Source organism: Cyprinodon tularosa, unplaced genomic scaffold, assembly GCF_016077235.1.
Source record: "Cyprinodon tularosa strain WSP-4 unplaced genomic scaffold, ASM1607723v1 ctg159, whole genome shotgun sequence".
NCBI classification, from domain to species: domain Eukaryota; kingdom Metazoa; phylum Chordata; class Actinopteri; order Cyprinodontiformes; family Cyprinodontidae; genus Cyprinodon; species Cyprinodon tularosa.
This window is the reverse complement of record NW_024038427.1, coordinates 1,305,228-1,322,191: the sequence shown is the minus strand read 5'-3', so window position 1 is coordinate 1,322,191 and position 16,964 is coordinate 1,305,228. Positions and strand designations below refer to the sequence as shown.

At 38.5% G+C, this 16,964-nt stretch overlaps 1 protein-coding gene across 7 annotated transcripts in view; it reads left to right on the top strand.

Moving 5' to 3' along the window:
• clec16a (C-type lectin domain containing 16A) overlaps window positions 1–16,964 on the top strand; it is a 54,889-nt gene that overhangs the window by 15,600 nt on the left and 22,325 nt on the right. For 4 of the 7 annotated variants that reach the window (XM_038280344.1, XM_038280342.1, XM_038280341.1 and 1 more), the window contains 6 exons: window positions 4,897–5,197; window positions 8,845–8,956; window positions 9,054–9,154; window positions 11,315–11,434; window positions 12,953–13,062; window positions 15,228–15,272. In XM_038280344.1, the coding sequence (XP_038136272.1) occupies window positions 4,897–5,197; window positions 8,845–8,956; window positions 9,054–9,154; window positions 11,315–11,434; window positions 12,953–13,062; window positions 15,228–15,272 (789 nt within the window). The remainder of the gene's footprint in view (window positions 1–4,896; window positions 5,198–8,844; window positions 8,957–9,053; window positions 9,155–11,314; window positions 11,435–12,952; window positions 13,063–15,227; window positions 15,273–16,964) is intronic. The other 3 variants (XM_038280347.1, XM_038280346.1, XM_038280345.1) reach the window with 1 other exon arrangement.

Here is a 16,964-nt window from a genome sequence, read left to right as displayed (position 1 = left end):
TCCTATCAGGATATCTTTACATGCTCGTCAACAGCTTGTTATATAGTCATTGTGGAAAGCTATTATGCTAGTTTTGCTGTTTCAGGAATTTTGAAGAATACAAGCTTAGATTGATAAGAAGCTTCAAAGGATTGGACAATTGTAGTTAAAAAAAATGCACATCTTTGCGTTTTTATTGATGAGAAAGGATGCTGTGTAACTGAGAAGTGATGGTGGGGGATAAACTTTTATTTTTTAAACCTTTCTTGTTTGTTTGTACTAGAAGTAAATGAAATCATGTGAACTAGTGGTAGTGTTTTATAAAAGAACCTAGAACAAGCTAAATCTATAAGATTTGATCAGATTTCAATTTACTTTTTAACAGAACTCCTGCTCTAAATGGTTTTATTTTTTGCTGTGAGTTTTACTATTGTATTAAATAATCACTGAATCGAAACATTAAACTCTTTAAAATCTTAGATTAGCTGTGAGGTTCATTAGCACTGTTTACATTTTTAATTTTCCATTTCCATTCCATAAAGTACACCATAAAGTGCTCTGTGAGTCAAGAGAAAGAATAAAACTTATGACCAGAACCAGAAACTTGAGTCTGGTTGGTTACAGAATCAGACTTTGACATGGTTGGATTTCGGTGGCTGTGTCCTCCTAAGTACCTGTTCTACCTGGACTGGGTCCTTTGAGGGCTGTGAAAATAAGGAGGCTGAGAGAGTTTGGCTGTAGATTCAAACAGGTCCAGTCTTTTTCAACTTTCACCGTCCCTCACTCAGCACACGCTCTGTAACCTAGAAACCATGACATTTGACTCACAGAGCAGGCAAAGAATGGATGTTGATCTTTTCACTACTGTTCTGAGAGCCGATTTCATTTTCGAGGAGCTAAAGCAACAGTACCGACATCATTTATATCAGATTTGTAGTCCCCACACTACACAGATATGAGAAGTTTTCCTTAAATGTAGGGCTGGGCGATAATTCAATAACGATATATATCGATCGAGAGACGTGTGGCGCAATAGAAAAAAAGAGGGTCGATAAAAGTTCGATAAAAAAGAAACGCAGTTTTCCTTCCTTCTCATTGTAGCCTAGCATGTAGGTTTATGCTAGTCACTGCTTCCTCCCAACCAATCACAATCGCGGACCCAGGCATGCCGTCACCAAGCGCCACCCTCTCAAACCACAACACAGAGCACATGAAGATGTCGCAGCAAGGAGAGGCAGAGGAAATTGTTTCAAAGAAGGGTTTTTGTAGTTCGGCAGTCTGGCAGTATTTCGGTCATGGCAAGTCGGACCAAAAACAAACCGCAGTCTCCTGGAAAATGTGTCGGGAACCAGTGAAAACAAAGTCTGATAACACAACCAACTTTTTTTTTTTTATCATCTCAGCCGCTCACACCCGCAGGAGTACGAGCTGTGTAGGCCCCGACGCGGCTCTCCTCCGAGGAATCTTCGGAAAATATATATATATTTTCAGTTCTGGGCAGTTTCCCACGTAGTTCTACCAATTGAGATAAAAATGCTGAGGGGCCAGAAACTTCAAAGTAATAACTCAGGTTAAAGCAGGAAACGGGGGCGGCGGCGGCGGTGGGGGGGCATTTATTTATTTGTTATATTTATTTTGGTCACTTTTCTGGTCACTTTAGTTTATTCTTTGTCAGTATTTAATAACATAACTCAGGTCTCTTAAGTTATTTTTCTTTAAAACAATTCTGTTATGGTTAAAAAAGTTGGTTAAATAAAGATTTAATTCGAAGTCTGTGTTTGTGTTTTTTATTAAAATTAAATCATATAGCAATATTATAAAAAGTCCAGGCAGAGCTGCACATAAAATATGCTTTTTTTTTTATCGATAAGCTTTTTTTTTTATATCGCCCAGCCCTACTTAAATGTCATGCAATCCCATTTGCACAGGGACATATAAACCAAACCAAACATCCGTGACTCATCTGACTAAATGACCATTTATATTTTCATTAATTTTAGACGGAATTATTCACAAACTGTATTATAGTAAATTGCACTTACAATATTGACCACAGTTCAACGCAATTGACCCTTTTCCTTTGAGCAAGTAGCAGCCGTCTTTCTAGGACTCACAATGATTAATTGGCAATCCTAGGCTATGGTGGATACATCGGACCTCTCCTTAAAAATGGGTGAAAGAAGGCTGCATATGTGGCCGCACACAAAAGAATCTTTCAATCCGAACAGGCCACAGCGCAGCACTATGATATAATCAGAGTACGAATCTGGCTTTCAGAGGACACAGCTGCTGGATTCTAGCGCAGCCTTTTTGTTCTCTCCCATGCTCGTGCAAAAAACTGGTATTTTTTCAACTTGTTGCTAGATGGGGGAAATACTGTAAAGCTTGCACTGTGCTCCTTTAAAGGGTTTTCACTTTTTCTCAAATCCTTCTTGAATTTCCTACTGATGACATGGAAAGTGGGGAAGTTTTTTTTTTTTATTTTTTTTTTTATTTATTTTTTTTAGCCGGACGTTTTAGCACCAAAATATTTAGTGGTTATTTTTGGAAAGGTTTATCTTTAATTGGTTGAGGAATCTGTTTAGAAAAGGGTCTGTTTCTCAGCTCCATAGTCATTTTATGTCATTTTAGTTAGAGTTTTAGCCTTGTTATGATATCAAAAAAACATGTCCTTACAAACATTACGATTAACCCCCCCCTTACCATTGCAGTCATTTTTCACTCATTGTGGGTGAAAATTTGAATCTTCAACATTTGCATAAATAGCACACATTTACATTTGTACGTTCTGGAAATGCTGAATTGAACAATTAAAAGTGCTTTAACATCTAGAAAATTGTGCACAGCTTAATTTTCTGCCGATTGTGCATTTTCAGTAGTTGTTGATGTTTGCTTTTCTTCTCAGGTTAGTCTGAAGGCATTGCAGTCTTGTTGACTTTGCTCCCACAGGTAGTGATGCTCACTGTTTCTGGGGTGTTGTGGTGCAGTGTGAGCTCGCCTCTGTGCATAACGGTCAGATATTTTCATAAACCTCAAAAGAACCAGAATTCTGCTTTTGTCCAGGAGTTCAGAATGCTTAAGACTGTAAGAGAATGCTGGAAAATTAAACAGAAAATCGCTGACATCTGACTGACTGCTTGGAAGTCTATGCAAGCAATATTTGGTTTGATATGAAACTGACTTTCCTTTGGGCTTGCCTCTGACTCCTCTCATCAAATAGCTCACTATCAGCAGTGTTTTTCAGCTGTAGTAGAGTTTTCAGTTTTTACTGTAAGTCACAGTTAACATCAGTGTTCAGCTTCTTATCATTTACAAGCTGTATCCTGTCAGGTTCGCAACATGCGGTTTGAAACTTCAAGCCTTACAACTGAATGGTATTCTTGTAGCCACATTTCTTCTTTTGCAACAAAGACTGACATGCCAATAATATAATGCATCAGTGTTTCTGGGCAGCTGTGTCTATGGGTCATTTTCTCATATTGTGCCTGAGTGCATATCGGAAGTGGTTTATAGATTTATACATTTTTTTTTAAGTGACCTTGATGTGCGTTGATAGTGCGAGAAGCATTTATGGTAACTGTGTGCATATCTCACCGTGTGTAGAGATATCTTAGTTGTAATACTGATTCCCGTTACTTAGCTATTCATGTGTATCTGCTTTTCTGCATGAATGTTTACCCATATATAGATTAATGATGTGGAAGCACAGGAGTTGAATTCTTCTAAGTAAAAAAGGCCTCAGTGGGTTTTATTCAGAGAATAATGATGATTATAATCTACATTCTGTGCCCTGCAAAAACTTTGATTCTATTCCTGGGGAAGTGCAGGATAACTATCTGGATTCGTTCTTTTCTAGGGAATAATTTTCATGTAATATGATTTTCAGATCTTTACTTCTGTTTCTAGGAAAGTAAGGGCTGATTATCAGATCAAGGGTTTAAAAAGTCGAGCTCCAAAGTGAATTTGGTGAATTTTAAGTTCTCATTCAGCTTTGGAGAAACAGTTTAAGTAAACAGAATATTTCCTGGTGGGAAACATCATGCAAAATAAATGCAAAAAGCAGTTTGTAAGAGGGGACAAGATCATTGTTCTACCTGTGGCAACATAAGCTGCCTTCTAGCGTTTGCAAAAACAACACAATTTGACCTGCTGGTCCTACACAAGATTAAAGCACCTAAACCCACATTGTTAGGTTACCCTCCCATTATAGAGTGTTTTCCATAAATGTATTTAAGAACCTAATAGTGATGCGAATCTGGGCTTGGATTACGCCACTCCAAAACCTTATCTTGGTTTTGAGCCACTCCAAAGTGGACTTAATGTTAGAGTTTGGATCATTTTTGTTTAGCAGATCCCAGTGTACTGTAGCTTAGGTTCAGAGGCCAATGGCCTGATGTTCAAGTTCAGGATTTTAGGATCAGGATAAGAAATCTGGGCACCATTAACTAATGGAAGCTGTCCAGGTCCTGAAGAGGAAAAGCAGCACCACCATGTTTTACACCCAGTGACACAGGATGCACAACTCTCCTCAAAACAATCTTGTCTTGTGACGACTGTAACAGAACCTTACCTGTTTTGTGTTGTCATGCATGTTTTCTCTATGTAATATCTAGATTCCACAGGTCTGACGGGGCCAATAAATGCTTCAATTTATTAAATTTTTTATTTTAATTTTATTTATTTTTCTTAGCAAAAAGAGATATTGTTTTAGTGCTAGTTTGTTTTGTTAGCTATTTTTGTTTAACAAATTAAATCATCTGAAAACTGTTTTGGATTTACTGGACTTATCTCTTTATATTATTTTAAAATCTGTCTTTTTTTTATGTTTGTGTAAATATGCTTACTTCCAGTTTTTTTGTAAGCTTCCTGTTTGCTCACCTTTTTTTTTATTTGTCCCTATGCTAACCTTTTCAACAGCATGCCAGTGCAGGAGCTCTTCGTCGCTTCATCAAACCCCCAGAGTCTCTGGAGCGGTCCCTGGAAATGTCTCGCCATCGAGGCCGCAAGAAAACACAAAAAAGACCAAATTATAAAAACTTGGGCGAGGAGGATGATGAAAGAGCAGGGGGAGGCGGTGGCGGAGGAGGAGAACTGGAGGAGAGCTGGGATGATGACAGCAGCAGAGGAGAGAGGGAGAAGGGAAAAGGTACAGAGGGATTAGGAGGAGGAGGAAGTGGGAGCTCTAAGGGAGGCAGAGCGAGTGGGGAGATGGCGGAAGGTGAGTTTGTGTCCCATTGGACACAGCAGTACAGGACTGTGTTTGTGTGAATGTTCTGCCATCGATCAGAGTTCTTGTTTCCCATGAGTCCTCCAAACAGAAAAGAGAAGAGCTAAAGGGACAATATGGCTTAATTTCTGTCAACCTTTCAAACATTTCCTCTGCTTTGATTTTATTTTGGGTGATGGTTAAACAATTAAAGAGGAAAAACATTTTGGGGTAAAAAAAAAAAAAAAAAATCAGGAAAATGACAGCAATTGAGGATAATGGTGATGGCTTCACTCTTTCTACTGTTTGGGATATTTCTTTATTTATCCATGTTTAACACCATTAAACACAATCCCCATTAGACCCGTCCATTCCTGCGATGACGCACCATCCATCCTGTGCTCCTCACCTCTCTGCCTTTCTACCACTGCTTCTCTTACTGTGTTTGTGTGTTTTGTACAGCTTTTGCATTGTTTGTGACCATTTCAATCATCTGAAATGATTCCTTTTGTGTTTTGATGAAAATTCTTCTCATAAAGGATTTTCTAGGGAGACAGAATTTATAATGCCTCCAAAGACCATATGGCTATATTTTTTTTTTGGACTGTAAACTGTAAATGAAACCTGGTGGGCAGATAAGCAGGAAATGGCTTCTAAGTCAGATGTGAACTTAATGAGTAGGAAAAACAACACCTACACTAGTTAGCAAGCTGTTGAACTATACATTAAAATTAGAAAATGGCATGTGAACTAAATGCTACATGTCTTTGTTGGGTGGGTGCATTTCATTAGCTAATATGGAACTGGTACAGTATGTTCTAATTAGAAAATGTATTGTTTTAGGCCACATTTATGTTTATCCTTTGTTTAGCACCTTGCAAAAACATTGCCACCAAGATTTTATTTTGTGTATTGCTGCAAACAACATATTATTTCATTGGGATTTTTGTTGATTTACCAGCACAAAGTAGAGTTTAAAGGTGAAATGGAATGTTTGTATGTGTATTTGTATAAAGCTTCCCCTGAGTTAATACTTTTCACATCCGCCTTTTGCTGTAATTAAGCTGCAGACTTGGGGTTTGTCTCTTTTGTCTTTCTGTAGTCAGACACAAAAAAAATCTTTGGATATTGTGGATGAGATTAGATGCTGGAATTACTTGTCAAGTCAGATTCTGCATTGAATTTGGTTCCAGACTTTGACTTGAATATTCCAACATGTAAATATGGTTTAAACAAGTTCCAGTGGTTCTGCTTACACACCTGAATCAAATGGATGAATTTCCTATTCAGGATACAGTCGATTTCTTCAGAGTTCACCTAATGACCTGATTGTTTGATATAGGGCTGCAACAACGAATCGATAAAATCGATAAAAATCGACTTTTAAAAGCGTTGGCAACGAATTTAATCATCGATTAGTTGTGTCGCGCGATTAATGCGTCATCCGCCGCCGCCGTCATCCCGGGGAAGAAAAAAAAATATGGCGGAGCGAGTCAGCGCCGCAGTTGCAGTGTTGCCAACTCAGCGACTTTTCAGACCCCTCCAGCGACTATTTTTTTTTAAAAGCGACTAGCGACAAATCTGGCGACTTTTTACGGTGTCACTGGCGGCTTTTGGAGACTCTTACGTGAAAGCATGTATCGTTCCTACTCTTGTCCTCCAGCGGCAGCTGCTGCCGTGGGGCGCCTCCCCCATCCCAACGCCTTTCTCCCTCTCCCACAAGAATCCCTCTCAGCGCTGCAGTCCGAGCCGCAGGATTTTAGTGAGGAGTTTAACCTCAGCGTCCAGACTGCAAATAAAGCGCGCATGCCCCGGGATTGACGGCGCAAATTGATCACAATAATTAAAATAGCCTGCGCTTTGTAAAGTGAAAAAAGTCGTAACACGCGACTTTTGTAAAAACAAATAAACATGGCACGGAAGCACCACTGTTATGACGCAGCACCTGAAAAGAAAACATGTTGGAGCCTTCAATGGCAGTGAAGATAGCTGATCAGCAGGATGAGTAACCATGTTTGTTTCATTTTAAAGTGGGGAAACGTAACGTTAGTTTCTCAGGTAGCTCATCTGATGCTTTCCTTACCGTGTTAGTAGGTTACAGACAGTGATAAGGTTGGCTACTTATTTTACTTTTAATTTCATTTGAATTAGCTTAAGCAGCGTTTATATTTTCTTTATAAATAAATTAATTTGCAAATTATGAGGGCAAGGCTTTTAAAGTTTAAATCTTCTGGCAAAGATAAAGTAAAGAAGATCCTGCAATTTATGGAAGTAAAGCAGAATATAATCCAGCAAGATCAGTAATATGTCAATTAAGTATATGCCACATTCCCATGTAAATATCTGTCTTTGGAGGATGTGTTTTTTAGCACCCCTAGTTCTCTCATTTTTATTCCAAATACAGTTTATAATTTGAATCACAGGGCTATTTTTATCTCTATGGTTCAGTATTTTCTCAAGTAGCAACTTTAACTGCTATACTTTCCTGTCTTAAAAGGCAGAACTCTTCTAGTCTAAAAAAAACCTCATTTGTTGAAATGGGGGGGCCTATTGTTTGAACCCCTTAGGGGCTTTAAAAAACAAAAATGCCTGTCTCTTTTTGCGCTTTATGAAACAAAGTACCCTATATTTTGTGGATGTACAGCTACATTTCTCATGTAAGTTTGCGTAGTTTTAAAACAAACATTTATTTTTCATATTGCACCAGTACAGTTAATGAGAAACCTGTACTTGTGTGCTTGTTTGTTCTGTCTAAGATGTTTATTTTGGAATAAAGAGGTTAATATAAAAAAAATATCTTGTGTCCGATTCATCGATTAATCGAAAAAATAATCGGCCGATTCATCGATTTTCAAAATAATCGTTAGTTGCAGCCCTAGTTTGATATATCGAATCAGAGACGCCTCTAAAATGGGCAGAACACCGAAACACGAACACCGAAAATTAAGGAAGCCTGCTTTAAAGTCAACTAAGTTATTGGGGCTTTTACTGCGTGTTGAGCGAGGGTGTCTTTGCTGCAGTCATTTGCAGCCTCAACCCACCAAATCTAACCAGCTTCACTATTCCTGCTCAAAAAAAACAAACTCCAACACAGCATGATACCACTATCTCTGTGTTTTACCCCATTTTCAGTTTTTATTTGCACACAGTATTTTGAAAATGTTAAAAAAGGCTAAACTTTTGCTCGCCTCACTAGAGCCATTTTTTCTACACGTTTGCCATGTACAGTACCTGACATAGTTTTAGGAAAATTGCAGTCATTCTTTCATCTTTTAGATGATAGCTTTTTCATTCTCTGTGCTCCTCCTGCTTTAAGGCTGTATAGCGTATTGCAAGAGTTGGTTGTTTTACTAACATTTTCTTCTAACTGAGCAGCATAATGGCATAAATGAATGTAAATTTCATATTTGTATCTGTTAGAAAAACAGATAAACATGTATACTTATACTCCCACTTAACACCTATATACTACTTTGTGTTGGCCCGTCACAAATTTCCATTAGAAAACCAAGTGTACGAAAAGATTTTTGAGTTCTCCTACAATGCGTTGTGTGAACTACTGACTTAATATTTGTGACCTATGCTAATCATGTGGGGGTTATGAGTTGAAACATTAATTTGTGCGATGTGCAGAGTAAAATGTGGTTGTGTGTACACAGAAATTGAGATGGTGGTGATGGACAAGTGTACAGCATCAGAACTGGCTGAACAGAACATCACTGATGAGGAAAAGACAGCTGCTGCCACCAGAACAAACACACAAAGGAGCAGGTACATGGAAACACACTCAGTCTTACAGTAAATAAGGAGAACATGGTGTTTGTGGACTCACACCTTGGCTTCTCCTTTTTCTTCTTCTTTCCTGCAGACCATTCCTGGACATGGTGTATGGTGCCCTTGACTGTACCAGTGATGACTACCATGCCCTGTTTGTGCTCTGTCTGTTGTATGCCATCTCACACAGCAAAGGTTTGCCCATTTACGACAGCATTCGCTCTTAATTTCATATAGATCAGCCAAGTTCCAGCTCAAAACTAACAAAGCTGCTCTGGAATAACACATTCCTAAAGATGTGTAGGGAATGGCAATTTCAATAAGACTTGCAAAGTTGCACCATAAATCATAAGTCTACCAGACCACTAGGATGAGTCGACAACTAAGTAGGGTGGGACCAGAACCTTTGAAAAGACAATAATGGGATCCAGTAAGAAAGTTTGCTGGATGATTTCTTTCTTTTTACATTTAGCTTAACCTTTTACAATATTACTGGACTGACTCTAAGGACTGCAGCAGATTCATGCAGGCTCTTGTTAAAGGTGTTGTGGAGGATTTTGCAAGTTTTTTAAAAGTCCCGCCCTCTCCACTTAAAAAAAAAGCCTGCACAAGCCCATTTCTCCTCAGTCACGCTCTTTTTAAAAGTTGCTGATCTTATAGCTCATGCAAGCTTACTGTGTCTGAACGTCTGCCCTAACCCCTAAATCCCTCAATCACTATATAGAGTGGGGAATATATAGTGGACTTTATAGCAAGCTTAGTTAACTGACCATTTAGACAGATGATCACTGCTTTTTGCTCCGCATTGGTCTTGTAACTCCCCCTCCACTGCGCGGTGCCTGCGCCATCTTTATTAGTCACCACTGTCGGGGGGGCAACAGCCTTTGGTGACAGCGGGCTGCTGTAACAGCAAATCCCATAATGCTTTGCGAAGAGAGCTTTCCGCACAAAGCATTCCGGGATATATCGGCCTTTCTTTTCTTCTCATACACTTAGCTCCATAGCTCACCATAGATATACACCTGAAAATGTGCATGCGAAGAAAAAGATAGCTAACAGTATGAGCACATAGGACGGCCTTACATAAACATATCACCAGAATGATCGACAATTAGGCGGACCACTTATTTAGATGATCCACCCGGAAATAAAAGATCATCTTCTATATCTTTATGCTGGCAAACCAGATTGATCATGTGTAGCCCTTAGGTTTAGATCTAAACACTATTTATCAGGGAATGCTCTCTTCTGAGCTGTTAAGGGAAAGGAAGGACATTCATCAGAACCTTCTGAGCCAATTGGACGACAACTAGTGCCTGCCTACCAAAGTTTGGTTTTATCTAATCACTGTAACAAATGAAATGGCAGCAAATAACACAAGAAACCATGACAAGGGGTGCTTTTAGGCTCTTGCCGTCCCTCTTTTAAAGATAAAATCTTGGATTCTGACAATACTGATAGAGCATTGTACTGGTATACTCTCCCTAGTGGTCTCTATAGCACATTGCATTATTTGCACCCATTGGCCACAATACTAGAGACAGTTACAAGCCATGTAATATTAGCTTGACTTAGCTGTACTAATTGAGCAGTAGTGACATAATTTGGCATTAGTATAACTGATTTTTAATGCTTGGCAGGTCATTTTTATGTCCTCATCCATACAAAATGCTACACTTGAGATACCCTGCTTTACTTCCCCATGTCTGTAAATGTTCCAATGGAAGTGGAAGGATTCATTAAAATGTTAAGTTTCACAGACCGTGGGAGTTTTTTTTTCTAGGTGTTGACAGATCTTGTCTGTTCTCTGTCGAATAGTTTTCATAGCTCTGCCTGAATGAGTGTGTTATAGTGTGTTGGCTTGGAATTTTTTTATTTGCTCAATTCCTGATAATTTGCTTTGTTTATACTGGCTACATTAGTCATGCACTAATGATTGTACTCTGATCTAGAGCATAGAGCAAACACATTTTACTCATATAATAAATTTCCTACTTTTTTCCCGTAATTCCCGATACCTAGCAAATAATTACTTAATCTCACACATGGATCAAGTTGTAAAGCTCTCGCTATCCTATTCTTTAAGAACACTGAATCCTTATCTTAACTACACTTAAATGTGACAGCATTTTTTTCTGTAACATTGAAAAAATGTCTGTTTTTTAATTTTAATCAGAGAACATTTCAAATAGCATCCTTCTGTTGAAAAACTATTGATAAACCGATTTTAAAATAATTTATTCAAATCTATATAGTTAGATCAGAACTAAGGTGAAGCTTTTTCTAGCTGTTGACTGCTCTTTTTTTTTATATTTTAAGGTGTTTCTTTTTCAGACCTTTCTATTTTTGCTACAGGTGTAAACCAGGATCTTCTGGAGCGTCTACAGTTGCCGGTTCCCAACCAGGAGAGGGCCTCTTACAGCGTGGTGCTTGTGGAGAGACTGATCAGGATTATGAACCAGGCAGCGCTGCCAGGTCATATCTACTCAAAGGGTTTTAAATGCTGATTAATGCTTAACAGGCCAGACTTCTGGGCTTGGAGTCACCAAAAAGTGAAATGGTTTTCAAGAAAGTTCATGTTCATAATAGAAGTATTAGCAGTTTGTTGCTTAGTAACCAGATTATCACACAAAAAAAGCACATCATATCTGTTTATTGTGAAATAGTGACAACTTCTGTTCCTTGTCATTTCTCAAAATATTAGCATATGGTGATAAAGTTAATTATTTTCCATAATGTAATTATAAAACTTGGACATTCATATATTTTAGATTCATTTCACACTAACTGAAATATTTCAGGTCTTTTATTGTCTTAATACGGATGATTTTGGCATACAGCTCATGAAAACCCAAAATTCCTATCTCATAAAATTAGCATATCATGAAAAAGGTATCTAAACGAGCTATGCACCTAATCATCTAAATCAACAAATTAACTCTAAACACCTGCAAAAGATTCCTGAGGCCTTTAAAACTCCCTGCCTGGTTCATCACTCAAAAACCTTAATCATGGGTAAGACTGCCGACCTGACTGCTGTCCAGAAGGCCATCATTGACACCTTCAAGCAAGACGGTATGACACAGAAAGATATTTCTGAACAAATAGGCTGTTCCCAGAGTGCTGTATCAAGGCACCTCAGTGGGAAGTCTGGGGGAAGGAAAAAGTGTGGCAGAAAACGCTGCACAACAAGAAGATTGTGGAGAAGGGCCGATTCCAGACCTTGGGGAAGCAGTGGACTGAGTCTGGAGTAGAAAGATCCAGAACCACTGTGCACAGGCGTGTGCAGGAAATGGGCTATAGGAGATTTTGGAGCACTTCATGCTTCCATCTGCTAAAAAGCTTTATGGAGATGAAGATTTCATTATTCAGCACAACCTGGCACCTGCTCACAGTGCTAAAACCACTGGTAAATGGTTTATTGACCATGGTATCACTGTGCTCAATTGGCCTGCCAACTCTCCTGACCTGAACCCCATAGAGAATCTGTGGGATATTGTGAAGAGAAAGTTGAGAGACACCAGACCCAACACTCTAGATGAGCTAAAGGCCGCTATCGAGGCATTCTGGGCCTCCATAACACCTCAGCAGTACCACAGGCTGGTTGCCTCCATGCCACGCCACATTGAAGCACCGATTTCTGCAAAAGGATTCCCAACCAAGTATTAAGTGTATAACTGTACATACTTATTTGAAGCTTGACTTTTTTGTATTAAGAATGGTTTTCTTTTATTGGTCAAATGAAATATGCTAGTTTTGTGAGATAAGAATTTGGGGTTTTCATGAGCTGTATGCCAAAATAATCAATATTAAGACAATAAAAGACCTGAAATATTTCAGTTTGCATGCAATAAATCTAAAATGTATGAATGTTCAAGTTTTATCATTACATTATGGAAAATAAGGAAGTTTATCACAATATGCTAACATTTTGAGAAGGACCAGTATGTCCTTTTAACCTTTTTTTTTTTTTTTTTTTTTTTTTTTTTCCAGATGGTAAAGTGCGCCTTGTTACTCTAGAGCTAAGCTGCCTTCTGCTGAAGCAGTCCGTCTTATCTGGAAGCCACTGTTTAATCAAAGACGTTCATCTAGCCTGCCTTGAGGTGAAGCACATACCACATTCATGTGAAAAGAGTCATATTTCCTTATCTCTCCTGACACAGAATTTACATGACGCCAACTGTGGGATTGCCCTGCCTGTGTTGAAATGTACCCTATAGTGAACTGCCCTTCTATAACACCACAGAGTTGTGATGAGGCAGATAGCATTCTGCATTACCTGAAACATTTTCTGAGGCCTTTTTTTCTTTTTTGTCAGCCAACATTATTCCAAAGATGGCTAAGAAAACAAAATTTAAAGCGATAGTTCTGTATTTTTGACATGAATCTGTATGGCATCCCCATCACCAGCGGCATGCAATCACACTGACTTACCCCTGGCAGCGTCCTGTGAGCAGAGTTATCGTCCAGTTTTGGTCAAGCCGAAAGTAGTCCTGCAGGTTTTTAGGAACAGCGAAATAAAACTTTTCTCTTCCCAAAACATTACGTGTTCAAAAGAGCGATATTTTCGCATCCCAAAAACATTGTAGTGGAAAAAGTCACACGTCGTTATCAATTGGTCCTATTTTCTCTCTGTTCGTATCAGTGCGCGCCGTCATTCAGACAGCGAGCCCAACAACAGCCATGTCTCCCTCCGCCGCGGAAGGAGACATGGCTGTTGTTGGGCTCGCTGTCTGAATGACGGCGCGCACTGATACGAACAGAGAGAAAATAGGACCAATTGATAACGACGTGGGACTTTTTCCACTACAATGTTTTTGGGATGCAAAAATATCGCTCTTTTGAACACATAATGTTTTGGGAAGAGAAAAGTTTTATTTCGCTGGCTCTAAAAACCTGTCGGACTACTTTCGGCTTGACCAAAACTGGACGATAACTCTGCTCACAGGACGCTGCCAGGGGTAAGTCAGTGTGATTGCATGCCGCTGGTGATGGGGATGCCATACAGATTCATGTCAAAAATACCGAACTATCCCTTTAAATGGCTTGTACACCAGATCAGTCGGGTTATTTCAAGGCAGCTACAGATAAATTGATATCAAAGCCCAGACAGTATCTTTGCTTTAAGTACCCAGCTTACAAGACAAAAAAATGGGAGATTTGTATAGATGAATATGTGGCCCCTTAGATTTAAAATCCTAACCTGTTTCATTTTAGGATAAATGTAGCAGAGCTTTCCCTGTCCATGTTTTCGTTTTGCTACTCAACTAGAATTTGAGCTCTATAGTTTCTTCTGGTATACTCTGGATCTTCCTTGGCCGAGAGTCTTATTTTCTTACTAATTCATTTTGTTAACTGTTTTGTTTCTACTTTTGGTTTCAAAATAATATCTGTTCCTGCTCTGCCAAATTCCAGGAACTATTACACAACAAAGATTGATTAGAGGGAAATTGAGTCCTGTGTTGTTCACTTTAGAGGCCTTTCTTGATTAGGTCTCTTATCATGCATCCTGTCTTCTGGAAGTGGGACGTCTCTTCCAGTCACAGCTATATATTTTTAAATGAATGAAAAAAAAAAAACAGAAAGTAATCTTAGAGTAATCATTATGGTATCAAGCTGTTCCTCTCAGAGTGAAACAAATATTCTTCTTTGAGGAACCCAATTCTTTGCACATAACTATTATATAAGTACAGATTCTCTAATTGCTCATAGTGATCTATGAATTATAAATAAAGCTTTACCAAAATAAAATGCAGTGATATTGATATGTTTGCTTTATTGAAATGGTAAACAAAAGTGGAATTAGAATCTAAGTTTAAATTAGGCTGTATTTGCTCGCTATTTTCCTTCCCTCCTTGTAGGTGACTTTTGTTGCTATTAATAAGGTGAAATAAATCACTAGCTGATTGACCAGATTGTTTGCTCTTGTTAGCAACGTTTCTAAGGAACTGCATCGGAAATGCACAACAGCCTTTCCCATTAAAGCTTCAATTGCCTTCTCTCCAGAAGTGTGCTTCTGTAACACGTGTTGCATTTGCTCTCACTGCGTCACATTTGGAGTTGCAGGGAAACCCTAACCCACTAGGCAATAAAAAATGTTGTATTGCTTTCTAGAATCAGCTGTTGGCTTTGGGAATCTTCTAAAGTTACACACATGCAGACAGATGGAGGAAGAATATGCTTCATGTGTGTTCTTGTTGTGTTTCGTTTATAAAAATGTTTTGTTTGTTTTTGATTGGTGTTCCAGACTTAATGTTTGTGTTTGCAGGGTGCCAGAGAGGAAAGTCTGCTTTTACTGCGGACATTTTACAAGGTAACTACATCAATAAATGCACTAAGGCTGGTATTATCTTTTCTTTTGAGTAAAAGAAAAAAAGGGTTTCAGATCTTTAAGTTCTGATTTTTGTTATGCTATAAGACTTGCCCACTCAAAAACTTTAGCTTGTCCCTGTGACACAAGTGAAAGCAAAAGTATTATTTAACTAACAGTTAATCTACTACATTTCTTGTAATTCATGGGTTTTCATACAAGAAAAGCGTCAGAACAGAAACCTCCTAGCTTATACAGGATTGGTCGGTTTGTAGGTTGAAATTGAAAGTAGTCTTCCTCGGGTAACTTACCTGAAGAACAGGTTTTTGGAAAGTTTTAACAGTTTTTTCCCCCACACTTGTATATGACATGCTCTTATTCCTACCATTACTTTTACTTTTGCTTCGATCAATTCTCGATATCACCTTTAGAATCAGTCATAGGAGTCACCTATTGCTCCTTTTACTTTTGAATTGAAGGTTTCCTTTAAACTGATTCTGAAATTGTTACTTAAAAAATGCTGCCCTGGTATAATAAGACTGGGAAAATAGTCTGTTGTGACGCTGCCTAAATTTAATCATTAGAGGTTTGCAATAAATATTTTAACTGTAGAAGTTTCCCCATAAGTTTTTCTGACTTTTTTTAGACATGCCTAATATCGCTTAGCTCTGTTCCAATGAATCCATACAGATGCATCAATTTAATCTCCATCAGTTATCTGTAGATCTGCAGATGGTCTGTACTGCGGCTGGCTTTAATATGTCTGTTTTTAATTTTTGTACTTTTCTAAGTAGATTTTAAAACGCCCTTTTCTTACATTTAAACAGCATTTGATGTTGAGCCATTACAGCATTAAGGGATGACCAGCGTCACCATGTGGAAACCTCACTCTAATCACAGAACAGCTTGCCACTCTAGCAGTAATGCGTGGATGTGTGGCAGCTTGTTGAGGACACATTAGTAGGATAAATGAGGCACTTTTGCTGCAAATATCATCTCTGCAGGAAATGCGACAGGGTTCTATGGAAGTTATTCAGTTCAGAGAACAGAAAGAAACTAACCAAACTTATGAAAAGATGTCTGCAGCTGGTTGATGCTATAGCTAGTACAGATCACCGAACAGAGAGTAAATAGCTGGAGCCCTGAGGCTACAGCTGTTGTTTGTGAACAGGGATAAAAGGCCTACTTTTCCACAAGTTTTTTCTTTTTTTTCTAGGTCAAAAGAAATTGCAGTCGACAGCTTGCAATAGATGACTAACTCCTCTCTCCTAATGTTCTTCCTCTGTGTTTAGCTATAATATGGCTGCTAATATTTGTTGTCCCTCTGTATCTGAGCCAAGTAAATGACCTGCTGTCTTCTTTTACCTCCCCTCCATCCATCACATTTAGTTTCAGATAACTGGGGCCAAAAAGTTGTTTTTACAGCTCATGATACTTAACTGATATGATGTACAATGTTTGGAATAATATTTTCACTTGTCACATTACTAAAGTGTAGTTAAACAGAGTGATAATGTGGAGGAAAGTGAAACTTGCTTCACCAGGACCTAAAATCTAAAATCCTGCCAGAACTTTAGTGCCTGTCTGATTAATGGTAATTGGGCTGGGTTGACCAATCAACACTTTGTTTCTGTCTTGTATCTTAAAAGGGTAATTTAATAAAAATATACCTTGGTGTTTCATGAAATGAAAGCA